General features: G+C 44.5%; 1 protein-coding gene across 31 annotated transcripts; it reads right to left on the bottom strand.

Moving 5' to 3' along the window:
* Nucleotides 1-887: 887 nt before the first annotated feature.
* LOC129780397 (myosin heavy chain, muscle) lies at nt 888-19,796 on the bottom strand. 31 transcript variants are annotated; one of them, XR_008743909.1, is made up of 17 exons: nt 19,650-19,795; nt 18,578-18,878; nt 17,841-17,984; nt 16,814-17,197; nt 16,578-16,740; nt 14,624-14,727; nt 13,768-14,175; nt 12,801-12,971; nt 10,621-11,210; nt 10,334-10,451; nt 8,331-8,594; nt 6,002-7,098; nt 5,734-5,812; nt 3,694-4,869; nt 2,717-3,625; nt 2,316-2,413; nt 888-1,777 (listed from the first exon to the last, which is right to left on the bottom strand). XR_008743909.1 is itself a non-coding variant. In XM_055788626.1 (16 exons), the coding sequence occupies exons 2-16, from the start codon at nt 18,782-18,784 to the stop codon at nt 1,709-1,711; spliced, it is 5,883 nt and encodes a 1,960-aa protein (XP_055644601.1). In that variant the 5' UTR covers nt 18,785-18,878; nt 19,650-19,796; the 3' UTR covers nt 888-1,708. The 31 variants fall into 31 exon arrangements, 30 of the variants coding, with proteins under 30 accessions (XP_055644601.1, XP_055644609.1, XP_055644599.1 ...); XM_055788626.1 differs by lacking the exons at nt 2,316-2,413; nt 5,734-5,812; nt 10,334-10,451 and adding exons at nt 5,372-5,450; nt 9,744-9,861 and having other exon boundaries at nt 19,650-19,796; XM_055788634.1 differs by lacking the exons at nt 2,316-2,413; nt 10,334-10,451; nt 12,801-12,971 and adding exons at nt 9,744-9,861; nt 13,306-13,476 and having other exon boundaries at nt 19,650-19,796.
* Nucleotides 19,797-25,064: the final 5,268 nt, after the last annotated feature.

The raw sequence follows: 25,064 nt of genomic DNA on the forward strand, positions 1-25,064 counted from the left end.
CGCGATAGAGGTGATCCTTCTGGCAGCGAATATCATCCCTTCCTGTGGGGACTGTAAGGACGTGGCCGGCATCGTTATTGACTATTTAAAGCTCGAATCACCGAAACTTACAAAATGAGAATGATTTGCTACTCCCAAAGCGTGTGTTCGTTGTGCAATTTCGCTGGTTTAGGTCAATCACGGAGAGCGAAGTGTACAGACTTTCGAAGATCAAGCTTGAGAAGCTATTCACATACTTCAACGCACGGTGGTGGAGGATCACTATGGACAAGTGCAGAAGGCAACTGGGACAACATCGCTTCGACGGAACATTCCGAGGTTAGAGGCGAATTAACTGCCTCTTAAAGTCAGAAAGAAGAAGAAGAAACGTTCCGACGATTTATTAATTTACAATGATCACTAATTGCAAAAACATGACAATACTTATTTTCTCTCACTACACAAAAATCTGAACCACATGTAATTTGTAACAGAGTTTCAAAAAAGAATTATCGGATCGGATATTGTACAAAACAGTGTAAAACATTTTTTTTGGTATTAAAATCTGCTTTAATTTTATTTTATTCTTCTTTCACACATATACATTTACAATAGTTTTCTTCTCTCCAAGAAATCAGCTTTCGTTCTGCTGTTCAGAGTAGTGTTTAGTCAAATTCGAATCAGGATTTTTTTTGTTGATACTTTTTTCTAGTGTTCTCTCTCAGTGTATAAAGTCGTGAAAAGTGATTCGTTCTCAAGAGTCCTTGCAATTCGCTACAGGCTTTTGTTTCGGTGGCAGCATTGAAGGTAGCTACTGGAACCAAGGGGTAGTACCCAGTTTGGATCGCTCGCCAGATGGGATGAGATTTTGGCAGAGGAATGGTCGAACGTTTAGACGAGGTTTTCGATGTTTTGTTTTTTATTTGTTTGTTTTTATTGGGCTGATGTTGGATCTTATTTTGAACGTGTCTCTTTTTTCTTTTGTTTTGCCTTACTAGATGTTTCTTTTGGCTGTACTAAACGCACCACACGTCGCAATCTAACAATAGGCTACACGGTGGTCTAGCAATCAGTTCAATGCACATTCGGATTGTTCGTCTGCGAAGCGCAATTTCATAGTAAAAACTAAATCATTTTCCATTTTTTTCAGTTTCGAATAATATCTTATTTCGTTATTTTAATTAATAAAAATAAATACACTTTTTATTAATAAAATTATAAAAGATTCCGAGCGAAAGTACAAAATTAAAAAAGAAAATACAAAATAAGTAATAACTTAAAATGATAAGTCAGGAAAAATGTTCCATTATCAATATGTTTTGATGGATCGCTTTCTTCTTCTGGTTTTTTGTTTGTTTTAGCGTCATCTCGGGTGACGTTCGCTCGTAAAAAATAGTTTCGAGTCTTGGTATTCTTCTGTTCCAGTCTGGATGGTTAGTCACAACAACACGGTTTCATCTCACACAGGGAAACAATACTTCTTTGTAGGGCTGAAATGTGTACGTGTGTGCGTTGATTGATCGATGTTGGTTGTGTCTCTCTCTCATTTGATGGTCATTTCTCGAAGACGCACTAGTGTGGGTAGAAACGTGTGTCGTTGGAACTGGAATTTGTTGTTATCGTCGTCATCGTCGAGTGCGCGTGTGGTTTTCACGGTGTGTAAATAAATAAATTAAATAACTAAAACGTGTAGCTTTTATCTAAAAATTAATTTCTGGTGTTGCCGAATTTAGAAACCATGGTCGTCGAATGCGCCAAAACCTGCGAGTGATGGGAGTGCAGATGGCTGTCTCATGGGCTGTAGGATAGAGATAAAAAAGAGAACAATTTGTTTTTGTTAAGTATATGTGTACCGTTATGTAATCTGAATAAACACATGGCTACTAATTACTGCCAAACAATGTTGAATGATAGCGTTTGTATATTATATTTTTGATTTTGATAATAGGCTTTTCAATGATATTGTGAAATAATGTTGTTTTGAACATCACTTTCCGTAGTGACTCGTATGTAGTGATGGATGTCGATCACATAGCTCTGAGCTCGTGATTCTATTGGTGGCGAGTTGATATTTGATTTTATGAATGATTCCGATGCGTGTTACTTTGATAACACATCAAACAGGAAGGAATACATATAAAGTTATACATTGGATTTGAAGTTATCAACGATGAAATGTGGGGAACATAAAAATTTGTATTAAGAACACAAATCTTTGATCGATAAACTTGCAGTTTTGCATGAGGGAATCACACTGAAGGTTGGATTAATCTGATTGGTGAGGAAGTGGATGAAAACACACTTTCATTTCACGGATTACCATTCGGTTGACTTACAAATTTAAACGGGTCGTTGTTTTGATTTGGGATTGGTTATCAAATAATAGTCTATCATTTGTTTTCTAGCAGCGCTCTTACGCTCTAATGACCGAAGGCTGAATCAATATAGAAAAGAGGAAGAATTAGGCTCTGTTTTGGTTTTCACTTCTCCAATGTATTTTCTTGCAATTAAAAATTATCCGTAATAGTAATGGTATTAAATCTAATAAATAGTCATAGATGTGATTGTTTGCTATATTTGCTCAGGCAGTTACTTTTATTGCAGAAATGGTGAGTTGAAAAATCTATTCACTGCCTGCTCATTAACAGTAGTCCAATTAGCATATCTCGAGTTTGGTGTAGATGAATGAGATAGAAAAAGTAGAAGATAAGCGGGAGATTTTTTAGATTGTACTTACTGCTGGGCTGGCACCACGCTGCATCGAACCGGCACGTCCTCCCTTGGTACGGAATTTGGTGGCAGCTTGTTCGGCAATGTCGGCACGCTCCTCGGCTTCTTCCAGCTCCTGCTGAGCCTTGCGGAATTTGGCCAAGTTCAGAGCGGCAATCTCCTCGGCTTCCTCAATCTGCCTCTTGTAAGTCTTGATCTTCTGCTGCAGCTTGTCGACGAGGTCCTGCATGCGTTCGTGGTTCTTGCGGTCTTCTTCAGACTGGAAGGTCAATTCCTTAATGCGACGCTCGGACTTGCGGAGGTTCTTCTGGGCATCGGCGTGTCTTCTCTGTTCGCTGTCCAGCTCGGATTCCAGCTCGCGGACGCGCTGTTCCAGTTTCTGGATGGCCTTCTTGCCTCCCTTCAGGGCGTTGGATTCGGCTTCGTCCAGGCGGACCTGCAGTTCCTTGATCTGTTGCTCAAGGGCCTTGCGCAGTTTCTCCTGGGTCTGGGCATGATCCTGTTCAGCGCGGAGCTCATCAGCCAGGCGGGCAGCATCAACCATAGCTTTCTTGGCCTTCTCCTCGGAGTTCTTGGCTTCGTTCAGCAGCTCATCCAGGTCAGAGTGCAGGGTCTGCAGCTCGGACTCGAGTTTCCTCTTGGCAGCGGCGATCGAGGCATTCTGAGCGGAGACTTCGTTCAGCTGTTCGTGAGCATCGCTCAGCTCCTGTTCGGCCTGGCGACGACCACGGTCGGCCTGTTCCAGCAGAGTGCGGGATTCTTCCAGTTCGTTCTGCAGGGCGTTGGCACGACGTTCGGAGATTCCGAGCTGTTCGCGGGCATCGTCACGGGCACGCTGTTCTTCCTCCAGGGCGCTCTGGACATCCTTGAGTTGTTGCTGGTAGCGCTTAATGTTCTTCTGGGCCTCAGCGTTAGCCTGCATGAAGAAAAAAAAACAAAGTTATAAGTGTGCTTCATTTCATGTCGCATATTGTGTCAAATTACCTTGTTGGCATGATCCAAGGCAATCTCAAGCTCATTGATGTCAGCTTCCAACTTCTTCTTCATGCGCAGGGCCTCAGCCTTACCCTTGGCTTCGGCTTCGAGGGAGGCCTGCATGGAGTCCAGGGCACGCTGGTGGTTCTTGCGGGTGTTCTCGAATTCCTCTTCCTTCTCCTGGATGCGTCTGTCAATTTCTTGACGGACCTGAGACAGTTCAAGCTGAGCGCGCAGAACCTTGTTCTCCTCCTGTTCCAGAGCAGCTTCAGCTTCCTCGAGAGCGGCCTGCAGTTCGTCCTTTTCGGCTTCCAGGCGCTTGCGAGACTTCTCGATTTCATGGATGTTGCGGCCACCCTCACCAATTTGGTCGAGCAGATCCTTGACCTCATCAGCCAAGTTCTTGTTCTCACGGCGGACGGCTTCAAGCTGTTCCTGGCCTTCTTCGTAGGCACCCTTGAGACGGAACAGTTCGGTGGAGTAGTTGCGGCATTCCTTCTGGGAAGCATCCAGCTCGGCAGCCAGATCGTCGACCTTGAGCTTCCATTCTCCAATGATCTTGTCGAAGGCCTTCTGCTTCTTCTCGGCAGCGTTGGCAATGGAGGTGGCACGGTCGACCTCGAGCTGCAGATCCTCGACTTCGGTGGACAGACGCTGCTTGGTCTTCTCCAGGGCAACGCACTTCTGGTTGAGCGACTCGATGGTTTCCTCGGCTTCGGCAAGGCGGGCCTGGAGCTTCCTCTTGGCTTCCTCGAGCTCTTCGGCACGGGCCACACCCTCGGACTCGTACTTGCTGCGCCACAGCTGGGCTTCGGCGTTGGCCTTGCTGAGCTGGCGCTGGATGTCTCCCTTGCCCTCGGCTTCCTCCTCAACCTGTTCACGCAGGTTGTCGAGGTCGTGCTCCAGGTTGCGGAACTTGCCAAGCAGAGTGGCGCGTTCGCGGGATTCCTCATCGGCCAGACGCTTGGTATCCTCGAGCTGCTGGGTGAGCGAGATCTTGATCTTGCTGAGCTGTGAAACTTGGGATTCGGCATCTTCCAACTGGCGGAGCAGGTCGGAGTTCTCAATGGACAGCTTCTTCTTGGAGGCGTCGAAGTCGTTCAGAGTACGGTTGGTCTCATCCAGCTTGCCTTGGACTTCGTTCAAAGTGTGCTGCAGCTGCTTGGCGATCTTTTCTTGGGCAGCCTGTTTATTTTTGGATTATCGCAACGACCCGGTTGACGTCAAATGTGTTGGGAGAGAAATTCAACGGTATGTATATTAGTGGCAGTGGATTTTTTTTTTAGAATTTTCGCCATTCGTTTAGAGAAGCTGAGGCTGTGCATGTTGCTATTTTCTATATACAAAATATTTAAAGTGCTTGGTATGGTGATTTTGTCGAGATGGTTTGAGTGAGCAGAGAAGTGGGTGTTATACGTGGCTGAAATATGTGGTAATTGTGCGTGATTCTATTTTTAATTCAAGTAGTAGTGCAGCTGAAATAGGTAAGTCCAAGGTAAGATCTCACACGGTGCTAATTGGGGATAGAATGTCACCGGAAAAAGAATTTTCAAGATAGAGAATTAATTGCCATCATGGTTTGGTTGGTTTTAGAAAGCAGCGCTAAATTTGTTTTTTTTTTTGTAAATTTTGGAGATTAGCTTGAAAAACTCTGATTGTATCATGAAAGCTGCAGCTCTTCTAATACCTTTTCATTGGCCAAATGATCTAAACTGATACGGGAGTCGTTCAGTTCAGCGAAGTATGTACTTCTCTCTTTTTCGGCTCTGGGGAAATAATAATGATAAAGGGTGGCGGTTAGACTTCAGTTTTCGTGTTGGATTTGTTGCGTGAGCAGAAAATTTGGGTTGAAAATGACATTCGAACTGATCGACGTCGCCCTTTATTCGTGGCGATGGTGGTGGTTGGTCTCGCTGAGAATGCTGGTTGGTTGGATGCATGTTTATGTGGTTTCTGGGGGTGGTGTGGTGGTAGACCATGCTCAGTCATCAACTCTCTGCTACCGCAGGCTTGTTTCAAACTAATCCTGTGCGAAAATGGATACTTTACCTTCTCACGGGAAAGCTGATCGCAAGCGGAGCGAGTGTTGTTCAATTCGTTATACATGTTAGCGCGATCGTGTTCAGCCCTAGTTTACGTAAGCGCATTTTTGAGCAGGTTCAAGTAAGGGGGAAAGAGATAAGAATAGAAAATTTGCGTTTAGAGAATGAAGAACTCGTTGTTGGTTCCGTTGATGCGATCCAACCAATCGTTCCTAGTTGAGTTACCTGTGGATGAGAAGAGCGAGAACATTCTGTTGCCTACTGGCGATACTTACTTAGTCTTCAGCTTGTTGAGCTGGTCGACCTGTTCAGCCATCTCAGCGACAGCATCGTTGTGCTTCTTGCGCAGGTTAGCCAGAGTGCCTTCATGCTGGATGTTGGCTTCCTCCAAGTCACGGCGCAGCTTGGCGAGTTCAGCTTCGCGCTTCTTGTTCAGTTCAATCTGGGCAGAGGTAGCACCACCGGCTTCCTCAAGGCGTTCACCCAGTTCCTCAAGTTCGCGGGCCAGATCGGCACGCTGCTTCTCAGCCTTGGCGCGAGCCTGGCGTTCAGCCTCAACTTCTTCCTCCAGTTCCTCAATGCGGCCCTGCAGTTCCTTGATCTGCTTCTGCAGCTTGCCAACCAGAGACTGTTCGTCTTCCAGCTTGGCGGACAGGGCAGAGATTTCCTTGTCCTTGCGCAGGATGGTCTGCTCAAGTTCCTTCTTGTTGCGTTCCAGATCGGAGACGGCTTCCTGAGTCAGCTTCAGGTCACCCTCAACCTTGCGCTTGGCCTTCTCAACATCACCGCGCAGTTTCTTCTCGCGTTCCAGAGAGTCCTCCAGTTCATCCAGAGTCTGCTCGAGCTTGGCCTTAACCTTGTTCAGGTGGTTAACCTTATCTTCGGCAGCCTGCAGCTCTTCGGCGGTCTTCTGGTTGACCTCACCCTGCATCTTCTTTTCCTTGTTCAACTTGTTGATCAGCTCGTCCTGGTGGGCGATCTCATCGTTCAAGTTGCGGATCTGGTGATCCTTGGAGGCCTTATCCTGCTCGATCTTCTGGATCTGGAGTTCCAAATCCTCGGAATCCTTCTTCTGGCCAGAGATTTCCTGCTCCAACTTCTTCTTGGTCTGGAACAGCTGGTTACGGGCATCTTCCTCTTGAGCCAGGCGTTCCTGGGTGTCACGCAGCTGGTTTTCCAAATCGTTCTTCTGGGCAGTCAACTTGGCAGACTTCTCCTGGTATTCCTGCAGGGCACCCTTTTCGCCGGACAGAGAGTCCAACAGAGCGGTCTTCTCAGCCAACAGCTTGCTGTTCAGGGCCTCGAGATCCTTGCGGAGCTTCTCTTCCTTCTCAAAGGCTTCCTGTGCCTTCTGGGCCTTCTCTTCCAGTTTCTGTAATTTAGATTTAGAATTGGTTCCACCTTTAGCACTGACCACACAGTTGTCCTCATCAACGGCACTGACGATTGGTACGGGTGCCACCACTGGAGCACTAGCTTTATCGGATGGTGGTGCATTATTTGCGTTGCTAAAGTTGAAGTTGAAAGTAACTTCCACTTCGGGGTCGATTTGATTCTCCATCTTGTTGCTTCGAGGGTTCGTAATGAAGGGGAAAAAATTTCTCCCAGGTATGTATTGAATTGCTTTTATTGAAATGCTACAGGAATACTACTAATTGCTGCTGGATTTGCTCACTCAGCCACTACTGGAATTGTATTGCGACTAACACACTATATTGCGCACCGCTGGATCAAATACTGGATGATTCAAATGATTCAAAGTCGTTGGACCACGTAAAGCTCAGGTAGAGGTCCGTTCGCTGTAATGCGAATAACTGGAGTGTCGACTTGATTCACTTTCCAGTGAAAGGTGTGCGCACCAACACGATCTGTCGCACGCATGTTCGGCACTCCTCGGCTTTCCACCGAACGTTAAGTGTGTGTCACGTCACACATCGAGTCACTTTCGCCGATGGTGGGCCCACGCGAAAAATTATTTTTATGCGATTCAGACCGGTCATTAGAATGCTATATATAATTGAGTCTGGAAAACCGTGCAACCGGACACGGTGGAGAGGTGTACCCCGCCGAAAGGGGTGACACTGCCGGGCAGGTTGAAATAATTTTCCGCTGGTGGCATGTGTTATAATTACTAGGATGGGGATATTTAGCCGAAGAAAAATTTTCAAAATTAAGCTGGAAATTAGGCGCATGATTTTCCGAGCTTTGATAGTATGTGGTTCCCTCACTTCGGGTCCAGCGTTTGGATGGTTCCATCGCACATTAGCGGCGAAAGTTATTGGTAGAAAAAGAGCTAATTATATTTATGGCTATTAATTTTCTCCTCATCGGCGTGTTAAACGCTTGCGTAATGGGTTATGGAAGGTGATTCTGGAATATTTTTAGGACTTGACTCAGCGCGGTGTGTTCGCGCAGTTTGAGAATCTGCCCCCACACACAGAGCTGCAAGTCTCGCTTGGGTGGCAATTAATTACTATACCAGGTGGAAATTCTCTGAGAGTAGGTGGAAAATCAAATCATTGCCGATGATGATTAGGTCACAAGTCCGCCCGCAATCGATTCAGTGCCGTCCGTGTGTTGCTTCTTCGATTTCGAGATACTTACGGCGATCTGGTCCTCAACACGGGAAACATTAAGCAGAGGCTTGACCTTCTGCCACAGTTTCCACCAGGCCCAGGTACGCAGCTTCAGGTACTTGCGCAGATTGCGCTGGACGACCTCCAAGGAGACACGCTGTTCCTGCATCTTCTTGAACTCCTTACGGGACAGGTAACCACGGCACCAGGACTGCATCCAGGACATGATTCTGGACAGACGCTCATCACGGAATTCCTCCATCTGACCCAGAACACCGGCGCGGAAGAAGACCTATTTTTAGCGGAAGAAATCAAGCCCCATCGCCAACACAACACGGGCGAGTCAGGTAAACCAGAAAAAGAGTCGGTTAGCTAAGATTTTCTTCATTTCTTGCATGGTGACGTTCGGTTTTTGATACTGACATACACAAAAACACATAATGTAGAGGTAGAGGATAGAATGAGAGGCGAGAGGAAGCGGTAAACACATATATAGCGATTTCCACGGATTGGAAGGAATGTGGTTTTGGAATATGACACATGTGCGAGTAACATATATACATGGCATGAGCGATGCGAAATGTGGGATACATTCACGCTCGGTTGTTTTTCTCACATGATATCCAGATATTCTGGTGTGGAGGAGGATGTATGTTACTGCTTTCCAGTGGACTATTTTTAGCGATAAATTTAGAGCAGGTGCGGAAATTCTAGTGTTTTCAGCGTAACAAGTTTTCGTTTTCGCTACATTTTTGGGTGAGTTCGTTAAGAGTGAAGAAGTGTTCGTATTAGCTGTCACATGGAGTCTTAGTTATTAGAACACAACATTCAGACCGGCCAGTTATACCTTGGTCTTGCCCATACGGAACTGCTCTTCCGGTAGCTGGTGGTGCGTCAGGATTATCTGACATGCCTTTTCGGCGGGACAGGGTTCTTTAATCAATTGTGGGCACAGAATTTTGTATCTGTGTTGGGAGGTAAGAGTACAGAGGACGTATAATAATTGTGTTATGATAATGTGTTAGTATGTGTCGCTAGAATTTTATCCAAGAGTTTACGGTTAGTCACGTAGTCGGTTTTGAGAAGGTTTCGTCAATTTTCCTTCTCAAGTTTGACGTATGCGAGAGGGGAAGGCAGAGCTTGTCAAGTTGTTTATCTGCCACATTTTACTAGCATCAATTATTGTTTAACTATGATGATATCGAGTGGGGCAAATTTGGAGGGTTCAGTTGGAATTCGTACACACTACAAGTTCGGTTGTTTGTTGAGTGCTGTTTTGGGGAAGGTGCTGGTAAACCAAACGGGTCCGGACTGCAGACCTGGGACTTCGGTTCACCAAGCAGTTATGAAAAGTCTCACTAGTGTAACAATCGGGGCAGACACAACAGGGCGAATATTGAGTTAGGGTATCCAAACAAACAGTATTGGTGGGGTTTCATGCCTTGCTGTTTCCGAGGCGGTACATTTCCTGATCGAGACCGACGGCGTCCAGGATACACTGGGCGCACTTCTTCGGGTCGGGTTCCTGATCGGCTCCCTTTGGGTTCAGGATTTTGTAGCTGTGTGTGTAATTAGATGGTGGGTGTTCGGGTGCGGACGTAACATGGTATACATAAACAACACACGACGGGACGAAATGAAACGAAAATATATATGATGAAACTCTTTGTATAACAAATTTCAACTTCTATGTTGAGATAGATCCTGGAAGAGAATGTTTGGCTGTCTGGTTCGGGTGTGCAAAAAGCTGAAACCAACGTTCCAGTGGGCCGCTTGGATTGCGGGTTGTTTGTTAAACGTGTCGGATAATTTGGTGATGAAGACGATCACAATTGTCGGGACAAGTATTCGTGACATGGACATACACGAGATGACGGACACACATGAGTGCCATAGCTAGTCAATTGGGTTCAAGTCTAAAATTGATTCTATTATTAACTGCTATGATAAGAGACGTTTGATTTTGACACAATTGGACAATGACGAGACTATGGGAGAACAGAAAGAACGTAGAAAAGGGTAGATTCTCGCCTTAGTGTGACCAATACGGTAGGAGTCGGGATCCAAACCGATAGCATCGAAACACTTCTCAGCGGCCTTCTTTGGATCGGCTTCAGCCTGCATGGCAGCTGGGGCCAGGATAAGGTAACTATAAGTCGTAGAGAAAGTCAACCATTAGCTAAGAGCAATTGTCGGCTATATGTCGGGTGATCAAGTTCACTTGAGTGAGTGTCAAATCTACTCATCTGAGGGAGTGTTCGTACTAGCTGTATTAAAAATGTCGTTGAAACAAAATCTATTCGCATTATGATACTTACCGCAGCTTGAAGTCAGGATACATCATCCTGTTGGGGAAACCTTTACGGCAAATACGGATACCTTCAAGTACACCGTTACAGGTCAGCTGGTGCATAACCAAGTGAGCATCAATCAGACCGGTCTGTTTCAACTCGTTGGGAATGATACAACGGACGAAGTGAGGCTGAGTAGACTTCAGAGTGGTCATCAGGTTGTTCAACTGTTCCTTGTAGGACGAGGAGACAGTGGCGAAACCAGCACCCTTCTTACCACGTCCACCCTTGGCGGCATCAGGAGCAGCAGACTGTCCGGGGTGATCGGCGAAGATCTCAACCAACAGCTGGTTGGAACCCTTCTTGAACTGGTCGACAACAGTGTCGTTCAGGGGATCCTTGTTCTTCTCAAGCCATCCGGTGATGTTGTAGGTGACAACACCAGCGTAGTGACCGATGGCGAAGTGACCGGCCTGGCAACCTGGCTTTGGTGGCTTGGGCTTCTGGAATGGAGCAGACTTGCCCAAGTGGTTGTTCATCAGCTTCTCAGCAAAGGTCTGATCGGTGGCCTTGGGGAACATAGATTCTTCTTCAAGAATGGACAGGATACCCATGGGCTACATTATTCGGAAACGGCAAAAGAAAGACAAAAAATTAACACATGTCCGACAGGCCGGTTGGACACTCGAAGCCCGAGTGTCTGTGGCATTACGCATTCAAGCTATTAAAAGAAACTAAATAAAAAACGTAAATAAAGTTAGTTCAACGGAGAAAAAAACATTTGCACTCGTGTTCATTACAGCTTACCATCGTGAACCATTGAAAGCGCATATCTGTAGAGTAGTTTTACTGGTGGTGCTCGAATGAACATAATATACCGTGGGTAAGTGAAAAAACGAAGTACATAAACACATCAAAAAACAAAACATGTGTCCTTTCGTGGTACAGCAAAAATGGTCTCAGCGCTAATGGATAATGCTATTCTACTCGCGAAATCATAAAGAGTTGGTACGTTATCTAGAGACGAAGCCTCTCGTGGTTACATGTCACTACCTTCTCGATCAAATCGATCGTCGGCTGGAGGTCCAGACCGAAGTCTATGAACGTCCACTGTATGCCTTCGCGCTCGTATTCCTCCTGTTCGAGAATGAACATGTAGTGATTGAAAAATTGCTGCAGACGCTCGTTGGTATGATTAATACAGAGCTGATTGAAACCATTGTACTGTACCGCGCCGAGGACGAGGACCGATGGAAAGGATGTTGGTGAATAGTTCGGAAATAGACATAAATAGATTGTGATGAGATGAGACAGAGAGATATGATTAGTCGTTGAGCTGAAATGATAATCATCGTGAGGTAAAATATAACGTCTTGTGGTTATACTTGATCGTATTGTTGTTAGAAACGGAAGAGAGAAATATGTCAGTTACGAGAGATTCGAGAGTACAGATAACACACACAGAATATGCGGCTATCCGCTATTGAAGTGTGGGCAGGGGGACACAGAAAACACAGCGAGTTCATTGGGTTGCCGGCAGAGGTCATTCCCGTACAAATGGGGGTTCTACCTTCTCAATCAGTTCAATACACTGCTGTAGATCCATGCCGAAATCGATGAAGGTCCATTCGATACCCTCACGCTGGTATTCCTCCTGCTCCAGAACAAACATGTGGTGATTGAAGAACTGTTGCAACTTTTCGTTCGTGAAGTTGATACAGAGCTGTTCAAAGCCGTTGTACTGTGACGGCGATGTGTGTGTATGTTTCATGGGATGTAATAAATGGGTAACGGTAAACACAAAATAACTAATGAGTTTTCATGGTGAAGGCAAAGTATCAAAACAATTTTCGTATTGGTTTTTTGTAGCCCCCACCAGGATTTGGAAGTATCGAGGATGAGTGGTACACCACCTACTGATCTCTCACAGACAGTTGTTCGCTGGGAAATTATAAGCTCGGATTGGATGAAATTTCCCAATGTAGCAACCGCAGTGAATCTAGTAGCCGGTGTACCAAAATTCAACACAACTGATCTATCGGAAAGTCAAGTCCAGTAACATTTTTGTATGGTGTCTAGACATGTTGGTCTATGGTTAGAGTGTTGCCTACACAACGACGAGTCCATTTCGTTCTCCGCTGGTATACGTTAAGCTCAGTGCGCAAGCATCGTTGATGGGAAGTGTCGAGCGGATTTCGACGTTTTACCTTTTCAATCAGATCGATACAGGCCAACAAGTCCATGCCGAAATCGATGAAGGCCCAGTTAATACCTTCCTTCTTGTATTCTTCCTGTTCCAGGACGAACATGTGGTGGTTGAAGAACTGCTGCAGCTTCTCGTTGGTGAAGTTAATACAGATCTGTTCGAAACCGTTGTACTACGGAGGGATAGGGATAGAGGGTGTTGTTAATCACATCCGATACGACCCCGTCGGACACAGAGCTTCCGAGGCCTGATTGAGATGATGGTATGTGAGTGTACGGGACACCTGAAATTTTCGCATTGAGGGGCCGGTAACATTGGCTCACGAGAACCAACATGCGGGTGATTGACATTAACACCAATCCTAATAAACTACACACTGTTAGAAGTGTACATTGATTGCAGACTTCGTCTGCTCCAACATAAAACATAAGACAGTACTTTGAAACGTTAAGAACTTCCCCACCGGGAACATAGAACATGAGACAGCATATTGAAACGATATGAACCTTTTCAATCAATTCGATACAGGCCAGCAAGTCCATACCGAAATCGATGAAGGCCCAGTTAATACCCTCTTTCTTGTATTCCTCCTGTTCCAGGACGAACATGTGATGGTTGAAGAATTGTTGAAGCTTTTCATTGGTGAAGTTAATACAGATCTGCTCGAAACCGTTGTACTGTATCGGGGGTATAAATTTAGACAGCGTTAAAATTGGCAAATTATCCCCCATCGGAATGATTGTTTGAGTCAATTTCGTTGTTTCTCCAAAGTATGTGTCCATGTCGGTAGACTAGAGAGACCCCAGATTCGCGAAAAATACAATGTTTCGTTGTATGATGCACGTGTTAACTTGGAACCAAGTGTAGTCGGGAGTCCACCCGGTGTCGTAGACACGATAGACTACTAGCGAACTCTTGGTTCCCGGTTGATACAAGTATTTTCGTGTTCCAGTGTCGTGTATACTTACGTCGAAAATTTCGAAACCAGCAATATCCAGTACACCAATGAACTGGGCACGCTTCTGCTTGGTGTCCAGAGTTTCGTTACACTTCTTGACCAGCCACTTGAAGAGACGATCGAAGATACCCTTGCAGAGGGCACCGACGGCGTTGGTGACCTGATCCTTGTTCTGACCCTTGGTGACGAATTCAGCACCGACCTTGATACGTGGCTTCAGCAGATTCTTGTACAGATCCTCAGTGACGCAACCCAGCAGCTTGGCAACACGGTCACCCTCCTCGGTACCGTCGGCTTCAGCCTGTTCTTCGCGACCCTTCTGCTTGAACTTCATACCACCCATGTGCATGACGGCGGCGGTGATTCTGTAGATGTTGTCCTTCTCTTCCTGGGTGAAGCCCAAGACATCGAAGGCTTGCTGTTATCGCGAAAAAAATGGGGAAAGATTCGTACGTTATGACACAGTTTGTACCAACGTTCATCCGGTACACATAGAGTGGTTCTAAATACAAACTGCTTGACAAAATTTCTCGCGGAAATCATTCTTTTTTTCGTTCGCTAAGAGAAAGTTTGCCAAGACAACCGATTAGTACTGCTCAAACAGCGTTGAAGCGTTATTTGTTCAGCTATATACGTTATTTGTTCTGCTATCTACGATATAGTTTGGTTGGTTATCACATTTTATTTGTCTCATTATCAGGTGACTCTCAATCGTACTGTTTCTAACAGGATTGTGGAGGAGGTTATCGAAGAACTGTTTCAGACAGATTTCTCCATTCTTGAAAAGGTGTACTCTCACGTTGAACTTGCGTTCGTGATGGAAAACACGGAAGAGGATACAAGTACTTGGGGCGGTTGAAACTTACATCGGTCAAAGTACATTCTTCACCGTCATCGACATTGGGGATGGTAACTTTACCCTGAGCAACGTTGATGTAATCGTAGATGTCGTTGGACAGCAAGCACATCTCTATGGGATTCGATTTCATACAATGTGGGAGAAATAGTACAATTTAGTGAATGTTTTTGTTTTACTCCAACAATCGTCCGAGGTTTCATCTGTTTGTTGTCGCTTCATCGCTAGGTTTGGTGATTATTTTCTCTCTTGTTGTTCTTTTCTTTCGGTTTTGATTAGTGCTGCAGTTGCTTTTGCATTTATTTAGGTTTTTGTTACAGATATCCACGAACACGCGGAACACACACATGGGACGTATCACAACAACAAAACACACACACACATCCACACTGAGGACGATAGCGATCGAAGATTCGCCGAAGCGACATCTAGGAGCGCCAACCAAAAAGCGCGCCAGTAAAATTCATACGTTTTGACAGTCCAATCGTGTGACACGCTTCGAGCTTGTGCATTTTTACAGCGGCACGCCAATATTGGGATTTATTTTTACAGTGGAGTCTGTAAAGTACGCGTTACTCTATGTACAGGAAGAAATGGAAACAACACTAGATTCGGGGCGTGTAGTAGTTTGAGAAGGGTAATCGAAACATTAGATCGGGTACATCAGGACTAGACTTACGTCCAACAGTTCTAGTTCTTCCGCATCGTTTACGCCCGGGATGCGTGTCTTGCCTTGGGTGATCAGCGGATAGTCGCTAATGCGCGCGCTGAGCATCGTTAGCTCTAAACGTTTGGATCATATCAAAATGTATGCATTTCAAAACGGGAGGACAATATTTGCTATATTAAAGTTGGTGCTTTTGTTGGGCGATTGTTAGCTGGTTGGGTGTGTAGAGGTTAGATGGGGAAGCGAGACAGTACACAAACAGGCAACATCAAGTACAGTGTCCAGTATCTGCCGATTCTTACATCGGTGAACATCATTTCTTCTGCATCATCAACGCTTGGAATTGTAGTTTTTCCCTGCGCTACGATGTGGTAGTCATGGATGTTGTTGGAGAGAAGACACTTTTCTGCAGGTGATCGGTGGAAAACACATGATGGTTGGATTACTTTCCGAGGATACGTGATATGCGTATGTGGGTTTACAGGTAACGGTGGCTTCGGAAAGCAATATGTGTACTAGAGATAGGTGTGGTGCACTAAGTTCGATCAGCTTCACATGAGTCCCAGGTCAGAGGAAGCTAACTCGTTTTGATGTTTGTGTGGTACTATGTCTTGTATAATCTACCATGTTTTTGATGGACACGGCCCCGGATGCCACTCTATGTGATCCGTTGTAGGGGATCCATCGAGTGGAATCCACTCGTATCTAACTATTCGGTGATATTGTGGGGGCCAGTGCCTATTTTAGTGGTGAAACCTTATGTAACTAAGTACTATTCTACGTGATGTTGTGAAAACAGTAAAAAAAACAAACTGAAAGTCTTTCAAACGTAATGAAAAGTTTATGACACCGAAGGCTTACATCGGTAGCTTCTAACTCTTCTCCATCATCAAGATTGGGAATGGTTGTCTTGCCCTGAGAAACGATCCCGTAGTCGTAAATGTCGTTACTGAGCAAACACATCTCTATTTAGGTTCGTTACAAAAAAATATTAGATTAGTACTACGATCTGGGTTTAATGGGGGTACATGGGAGGTCTCTGAGTGTCTCATTTGTGCCACACCACTTTTCCTTCTTCCGTTCCTGATTGAATGGAAAAGTTGTGTCGTGCGTTTTGGATACTACCACGAAACAAATCATGTGCAATTTTCAGATTGCTATCGTATTACTCACGAAAGTGTTAACTGTCGCTATAAAGTCCGAGAGAGAGAAAATCAGCGTTCGTTCGTCCGTCTGTCAGTCAGTCAGTCTGTCAATTACCGTAAGTTTGTCGTCAGCACCGGTCTGTGGATATTACCTTTCAATCCCTTGACGGCGCCAGACATGATCTGGTAGAAGATATGGTACGAACGTTCCAGGGTCTGTTGGGAGATGACACGGGCCTTCTCCAGCAGGTAGGTCTCAATATCAGCACCAGCTAGTTTACCGGATCCGGTGAAGTGGATACGGATGAACTTACCCTGGGTGAGGGAGAAGACGAAACATCGGTATCAGAAGGTGTGTGTCAAAAGTTGCTCGAACTGATAAACTTACGAAACGGGAAGAGTTATCGTTACGGACGGTCTTGGCGTTACCGAAGGCCTCAAGTACGGGGTTAGTCTGGACGACCTGATCTTCCAGGGAGCCCTTCTTCTCCGCACCGGGTTCTTCCTTCTTGGTAGAGGCACCAATGGTGGCGAAGTACGCAATGACCTTCTTGGTGTTCTCAGTCTTTCCGGCACCAGATTCACCGGTAATCAACATAGACTGATTCTCGTGGTTGGTCAACATGTTAACGTAGGCACCATCAGAAACGGCGAACAGATGGGGTGGCACTTCAGCACGACGCTTGCCACGGTACATCTTGGCGACACGCATGGTATACAGCGGCCAACGCTTGTAAGGATTGATGACAACGCAGAACAAGCCAGAGTAGGTCTGTTTTGAGTGATACGGGAAGAAACAGAAGATGCGCGTTATTCTTCGATATACGTGCGTTGGTAAACCATTTGCTTAGAATCTAGAGAAAATTTGTAAAACGGGGTACAGAGAATAGTGTCCCGGACAGCACATTTGTTTATGTTTTTCGGTCCGGGACTGGATCAGTGGTGCGTTCCATGTGGTGTAGATTTTGTTCTACGCTCCCACCACAGAGGTTGAAGGAAAAAAGGTAGTGTGAATGAAATGTGTGTAGAAAAGTTTTATATTTGATCACTTTTGTTGCATGTTTTTATCTGAAGAAAAGGTGACGTTGTGGTCCTTGTTTTACGATGTTCGATGAAGCCACGGTTGCTCGTTTACCGGGTGCCGTAAGGTGATGTGATGTGCTGGATGATCCATCCAGGTCGTTTTGCGAATGGTCTCTTCCTTTTGCAAGGATGTTCAGCGCTCGCAAAAGCGGATGGTGATTGTGGAGAGGGAGTACTTGGATAGAGGTATGATTATTTGGGGTTTGATACGTGCTGGGTGGACTTTCGTTAAACGTTTAGATGGATTGTGTCTAGGTTATGGTGCAATTGTAGGATTCAAATGAATTGCGATGTTAGCGTTCTAGTACGGATGGCGGAAGCCAGATACTTACGTAGATCAGCTTAGCCCTATATCTCTCGCGCAAGTTATGCAACACAGAGGCATCGTTAAGATAAGTCAAGTTGGACATATCCTCACATTTCTCGTATTTGGGGGGGTTGACCTGACCCACCAGATCCTTCTTGAAATCCTTGGTCTACAGGTCGTTTTCAAAAGTAACCCGCGTTTTACCACATTAATGCGAAGCCAACGAAGTGGCATTTTTCATTTTTTGTTTGATTGTTTGTTTGGTGGATAATATAGAAGAAAAAAGAGAGAACATCGGTTAGTTCTGCCACTAGCCACTTACATAGATCAGTTTGCAGTAGTATCGCTGGCGCAAATTGTGCAAGACAGCCGCTTCGTTCAGATAGGTCAGATCGGCCATATCTTCGACTTTTTCGAACTTCGGAGGATTCACTTGGGAAACCATTTCCTTCTTCATATTTTTCTCCTGCTCGTGTAAATGGGAAAGAATGTAAAGTGTTAAATGTGTAATGTTTAGGTGGTGCAATCGTGGTGGCTAGGAAATCGATCCGTTTGAGTGTTCCACGCAATTGATAAGATCCAACTCTTCGAGGGAGAGTAGAAACCATATCTGTGCTATCAGGATCTTCCAAACGAGCGTTTCCAGAGTTGATCGGTGTGTAGTCCTGTGGAATATCCTCTCCTGAAGTCTTTTGCGCAGTCAGATCGATACATGTTCGGCTGTTGATACCATAGTAGTATACTTGGGAACGACGATATTACCTCACCACCGGGCAAAGCAACGGTGACCAGCTCACCCTTGGTGGCCTTGATTTCACCCAAAACGTAGCCCTCCTTCTCATCGGGAACCCAGCAGGCCTTCTTGGCATCGTACGGCTTGCTTTGATCGATACGCTTCTGCTCGAGCGAAACGAACAGCCACTCGCTTGGATCGGGGTCATCGCCGACTTGGACAACTGGTTTCGGCATCTTGAGTTTGTTTTAATTCGAAATGAGACGGGGGCTAATAAGAGACACGTTAATTTGGTTCGGTAGAATTTTGTTCCAGCCCTTAGTTGCCTTCCTGCGGAGTAAAGAGAGAAAACTGTCGATTAATTATTCGCTAGTACGAACTCATTGTTTTTTTTTAGGAGTCATTGATGGAAAACATTATGAATTTTATTTCGATCGATCCAAGTAGGCACTTGGAAATACAGCTCAATATATTTCTCGTTTAGTTGCCGCTGCCGCCGATTTAATTTTCCAATGAAAAATCTGCCAGTTATGTAACATTACGCACTCAGAGGATAAGAGGACACACTGATGCACATAACCCACGCACACACTTGCTGCTATTTATAGCTTATTGCACGAGCCGCACTGTGATCCAACTTTGCTCGTAATCACTTTCGATCGATGCCGTCCAAGTTTTCTCGGCTCGAAAGCCAGTGAAGAAAACTCAAGCGGCAATTTTGAGTTTTCCCAAGCGCGCGTGGTGGTATTTTTAAACATTCAACAACTATTCGCTGGGGGTGACTGTAACATCACACCCATCGAAGAGCTGCCAGAGAGGCAAACGGAGAAGGAACGGTAGAAATTTCTCAAAGTTGGAAGGCAGTTGGAGAATTCTGCACGAAACTGATCCGAATGCTAAAAATAGCTGATCACTGAACACTGAACCGCCTCGTTGATACAATTTTTGAAAGGTCTAATCAGTGATTAAATAATTGAAGAACATTTCAAAACCACTTCTACTGTTTGTTCACTTTTATTTATTCCGCTTCTTCACTAATAATGAAGTTACTTTTGAAAAACTACGAAAATCTGCACAAAAAGGATCTCACTGTGAACTCACCAGAAGCCTGTCACTAAACTGTGCGTGTGAGTAATAAAAATCCTAGCACTAGAGATACGATCTACTACCGACGAAAATTGCGATCGAATTGAACAGACCCAGCGGCCGATTGACTTGATCAAGTGGCCACGGGAGAACCGAAAAATCCCGAAGCGTCTCGGTCCGAAAGAAAATTCGGATCGAGCACACGTATGTGTGAGTCATACGGTATGTACAACTAGAGGGAAACATGGGATGATATGTGCCAAAGGAATCGAACGACCCGGCTCAATAGGAAAAGCAAGACGGGTTGTGGTTCAGGACCCGACGATGCGTTTCTATTTCAGAAGGAGGTCAGCCAAAAGGAGGCGGCAGCAGCCTAGCGTACGGTATCTATTTACGTAACCTGCCCTGATACGGACATGCACTGTTTGCCCAAGAAGAATGTGCGCGCGCATGCTCGCGCCAAGTCACACACGTGCGTGCGCATACGCGTGACACCAGGTGGGTACTCTTTTCGTTATTTTCAGTTCACTTGAAAGTGCTCCTCACTTCAGCTTCGCATAACACATACGAAACTAGAGTTATTTTCCAGCTTCACAGCTACTGACTGTGCTCAAAGTATGCTTTAGCTGTTCCAAGTTAAGTAATGTGCAGCCATTGAAAGCTGTGGATTGCCAAAGTCCACAGAATCCTTCCTGTAGTGCCGGAGTCATCGAAGTTAAAACTGAATGAACATCAAGAAACCGCTTGGGATCGCCATGTTTCCACCATTTCAATCAACCACTTTTCACATTTAGAAAGTCCATGTTATCACATAAGCTGTTTTCACTTCCAGGTAACTACTTTTTTGGTTTCCTTTGAATTTTTCGAGTATTTCCGGAAAAAGACAAATAAACACCAAAGCACCACACCACTTTCGGCAGATTTTGCCACCAGCTGTGTCAGGATATCCGGAAAATGTAGCTTAGCAATGCTGCAGCTGTTCTGGCTCAGGTGTCCCGATCGATGGCGTAATCCTTTATGATGGTAATTGGAGCGGCAACCAAACGAGAAATAAATTGAATACTCTGAATAACAGTAACACACGAAATCTGCTTCACAAATCTTCTGATAGATCTTTCTCTTTCACGGTTTTCCTCAATGACTCTATGTGAATTGGGTGAATTTGATGTTATCACTTACGCGTTCGAAAGCCGTTCTAACCGAAAAATGTGTGGAAGTTGCTTTTTATACGGCGCAATTTGATCGCCTGTTGAGTGCCTGGGATTTGCCTCCCGATTTGGGCGCACACAATCACATAACGCTATGTATCGATCACCTCCACCAACGCAGTCTTGGGGCTAGTATATAGGACCCGATTACGCACACCCAAACGCCGGTGATGAATGTACGTGGGAGAACACGGACTGTTAGAGCTTTTCGCACTTTTCGCACATTTTCGGTTACGGCACAGGGTTCGCGGGATGTGACTTCGTACACGTCATCCGTGCGTTCGGGCCTAGCTCGGAGTCTAGTCACCCTTATGCGGTCAGCGTTCGGGACACCCACACAGCGACGGGGGATCCGTTCGGATCTGCTATATACTTGAACCGCAAGGATCGTCACTTTACGCTGACCCCACGGTGAGTTGGGTATGCTTTCGAGACAAATCTTTTCATTTCGAGCGGGGCCAACCGGCAGAGATGGCTCACGCTCCGGTACTTAGTTACCGTCTATGCTAGTTGCTTTCGTTCCACAGGCGCGAACTGTCGCCGGTTGGTCCTTGTGTCCGTCGAGCGCGAATTACTGTTTTTTTTCACGAAAAGAAAAACAACCAAACAAGCATACGCATTCAGTCCGTTTTCCGAACGGCCTGGAAAACACCCAAGTGTCGTTTCGAGTCTAGCCTTAATCCGGATCGAAAAGTGTCATACGTACGAAGCTTTCATGCTCCACAAGTCACCCCAAGTGAAAACATCATCTACATCACCGCCAGCAACAACCACCGGCTGCAAAGTGTCATTCCCAGAACGGCAATAGCATCACCGAAATAGGTTATTTCTCCTCGACACCTCAGATCATACGGGCAGTACATAGCCGGATTACGGCACACCGTGCGTAACAGTCAGCCACAGGCAGCTATTTTTAACAATCGTCAAAAAACGTCGGAACGCCACCGTGGTTTTGTTTTCGTACTTTTGTTCGAAACGGAATGTATGCTCGAGCCGAGAGTCTGAGCTTAATGTGTTTACACCTATACTACCCCTAGAGGACAGAAAGAGATCGACACATGAAGACTGTAAGTGCCAACACCCGTTACAGCTCCAACAGCACCACCCCCACCAACCGCTAGTAGTGGTCACCGGTTCAGGGAATTTTCAAACAAGCAGCCGATGATAACTTCGAACAACGGCCGCATACTTCGGTGATGAACGTTGGCGTGTGACCCGCCGCAAACGCCGTGAAAAACTTTAGTTCTCCGATCAGTGGGAGATGTGGGAGTATGAATTCGAGAATATTACCCCACAATTTGGCCGGGGAAATTTTTCTCGAATTTAGCCAAAACAGTTTCGTACGCTCTGAAGAATAACCAGAATAGATGGTTTTGTTGCCGTTTCGGATCGATAAATTAACCTCAATTATCGTAAATCATGCCGATCGAAACATCGTTGGGAGTGATATACGCTATCAATTCAACTGACTCTTTTTTAAAGTCAAAGATGATAGCTATACTATCCCTCAAGAGATGTGACAGGTTGTTGTAACCATAGAAATGGCTATATCGGAAAATTACGCAACTGTTTATCTTTCGATCTCATGTTATGAACGATCTCAAATGATTACAACATATATTATTTCATTTAAATGTTACAATTTCGGCGATCCTGTCTAGAGTTTTTGTTTCGCACTGTGAAGTTGGTGAAAAATGATTTCGTGTGATCAAAGGTTGTGGAAACACGAATGATCAATTTGAGAGTCTGCACATCGATCATCGATCTTGTGGATTATGTTTGTACATAGTACTTAGTTACTACATACCACATTTATCAGATTTGGAAAATCTCGCATACAGCAGGAATAACAGATCGAAATTGTTATGATTGATCAACGAAAACCCCTCATAGTATGCAGTCAGAGCGAACCATGTATCATTTACCATGATGAAATTGCTCTATATCATGTGCAAACAGAGTGGACCATGTTTCCATAATTTGTATATTGAACTAGCTGACCCGGCAAACTTCGTCCCGCCCAAAATTGATAATTGATAAACGTGGGGTCAGAGTATGATCGTTCAATAATGTCTTCAGCCACTTGATAGTGATAAGATATATGAAGAAAATTGAGCTCTATTGGCACTAGTCGTGCTGCGACTTTTCTCATGCCCAAACATATTATATTTAATTCGATTTCCGAGCACAATTTCTTTTATTTTGTCGATGGATTCTGCAACATTATCAACGTTTATTTGATATTTTGTTTGTAACACAAAATTTCACACAATATCTTCGACCAAATAAATTACCCATATCAAAAATAGCCGAGAACAAAAAAAACAATGAAGCTGTAAATAAACTAAATGACCGATCGTGTTTGAAATTGACATTAAGACTACTGACAGTAGTATCAACTTAAAACAAAACTGAAAAATGTTTAGCGCAAAGATTGAAAGTTACAAAATCTCGGTATATATTTGACGGAAAGTGAATTTCCCATCTAGTGCTTTGTGAGTGTGTTTGAAATCTCAGAAATTTTCGTTACATGTCTCATTTTCATCGTAGAGTGACCCCATATATTGAAATCAAAGATTTAGTTCTACGTCCAAAACAACCCATTTTTATTCACTCGAAGTAGGCGTGTGGCTATGGACGAGGTGGGACGAAGGGAGGGGAATTAATGTAACTACACCCAAAGTAGTGTTGGCAGAAATGATGCCATTTCGTGTGCTGGAGGGTCAAATGCGCATATAATGAGCTGTTTTAAAAGCTTAAAAATGGTTTGTATGCAAGCAGGCAAACATCTCTTTCTGTTTTCTTTTCTCATTTCATTTGGGATTGTGCCAAAAAAAGTCCATACGACGTCAATGGGGATCGAATCAAGGCCGATTGGAATGCAAAGCTATTTCACACGACCGCTCTATCCATATAGCTGCCAGTGTTGTTATATAGAGGCGTGATAATATTACACCTCATCATAAAATAGAGTTGAAAAGTGTTTCCTAAGAGGATAAAGAAGAACATGAACGGAAATATATCTTTCTCTATCTGGGCCGTGTATTTTGCAAACTGTACGAAAAGCTTTCATATGCTTTCATTTCAATGTGTCTCCTGTTTCGCTCGTTCATATTGGCTCTAGCATGTATATTATACAAATGATATACATGTATTTGGGAGTAAAACATTTTCTGTTATTTTTCAGCTCATTTAATGTAAGAAATTGGGATGCCATAACATGTGCTAAAAATTAACTTTGAGTGTACAGCAACCACATGTAGTTGTTTACTTTTGGTACAATCGATTCACGCCTTTCACTAGAAAACGATGTACTCAGCCTAGCTGAGAAGATTAACGGTGTTCTCTTCGGGGGTTCTCTTTATACGGTCGTCATAAAATATTCTTTTTGCTTCTCAATTTTATGATTGGAAGTTTTCCTTCTCCCTGGATAACACGGGTTGGCGTAGGTTGCTCAACCGATCCTAACCTGGTATAAAGACGCAGCTGTGAGCCGCTCTTAATACGGACAACAGACGCTGCACTACGCCCAAAATGAATATTTAACACATCGTTTGACATCCTCAAACATTACATTAAATGAGTTTGAAAGTTTCATAAAATGTGTTATCGAGTAGTACAGCAGAGGCGTATTTGTGATAATATATATGGCATAGCAATATTGAAACAATATGAAAGAGCAAAATAGGAAGTACTTTGGAAATAAGCACGCATTAACGCTTTCGACACGGAACACCTGTACCATACGTTGCATCTTTTCGCATACTTTGCAGTTCAAAGGTTCACAATGTTTACGCTCTCCGTTTTACCTTAGTTCAATCCGTGCTTGGCACCATTTGTTTTTTTGTTCGATTTCAAGCTGACATTCAGTCTGAGAGAATGAGAAGTTCGGCTTTATTCCTGTTTCCACTTCACGGTGAAAACGAAATGAAGTGTATCCGCGATGACAACGGTACGGTGTTGACATCTGGATACGAAATTAGTTTTCCACTAAAACTTTTCATTATTATATAAAATTATCTTGAGATACAATTCTTGTAAGATATTTGATGACCACATGAAGGAAACAAAGTTCTCCATTCACATTGAACACTAATTTGATACGGAAAAAATAATTTTCGTTAATAATTTCTATTTGAAAGGTGTTCATTCTACCTGAAACCCCATTATTATCTTTGGCGCTTCACTCACTCGTAAAACGTAGTTCAATGACGTGCCGTTC

This window comes from Toxorhynchites rutilus, chromosome 3 (genome assembly GCF_029784135.1).
Source record: "Toxorhynchites rutilus septentrionalis strain SRP chromosome 3, ASM2978413v1, whole genome shotgun sequence".
NCBI classification, from domain to species: Eukaryota; Metazoa; Arthropoda; class Insecta; order Diptera; family Culicidae; genus Toxorhynchites; species Toxorhynchites rutilus.

Coding starts and splice junctions, on each gene's coding strand:
- LOC129780397 (XM_055788626.1), bottom strand. CDS start 18,784: ATGCCGAAACCAGTTGTCCAAGTCGGCGATGACCCCGATCCAAGCGAG. Junction 17,198..17,840: donor ATAGGGCTAAGCTGATCTAC/GTAAGTATCTGG, acceptor CACTCAAAACAG/ACCTACTCTGGCTTGTTCTG. Junction 5,451..6,001: donor CTCAACAAGCTGAAGACTAA/GTAAGTATCGCC, acceptor TTATTTCCCCAG/AGCCGAAAAAGAGAGAAGTA.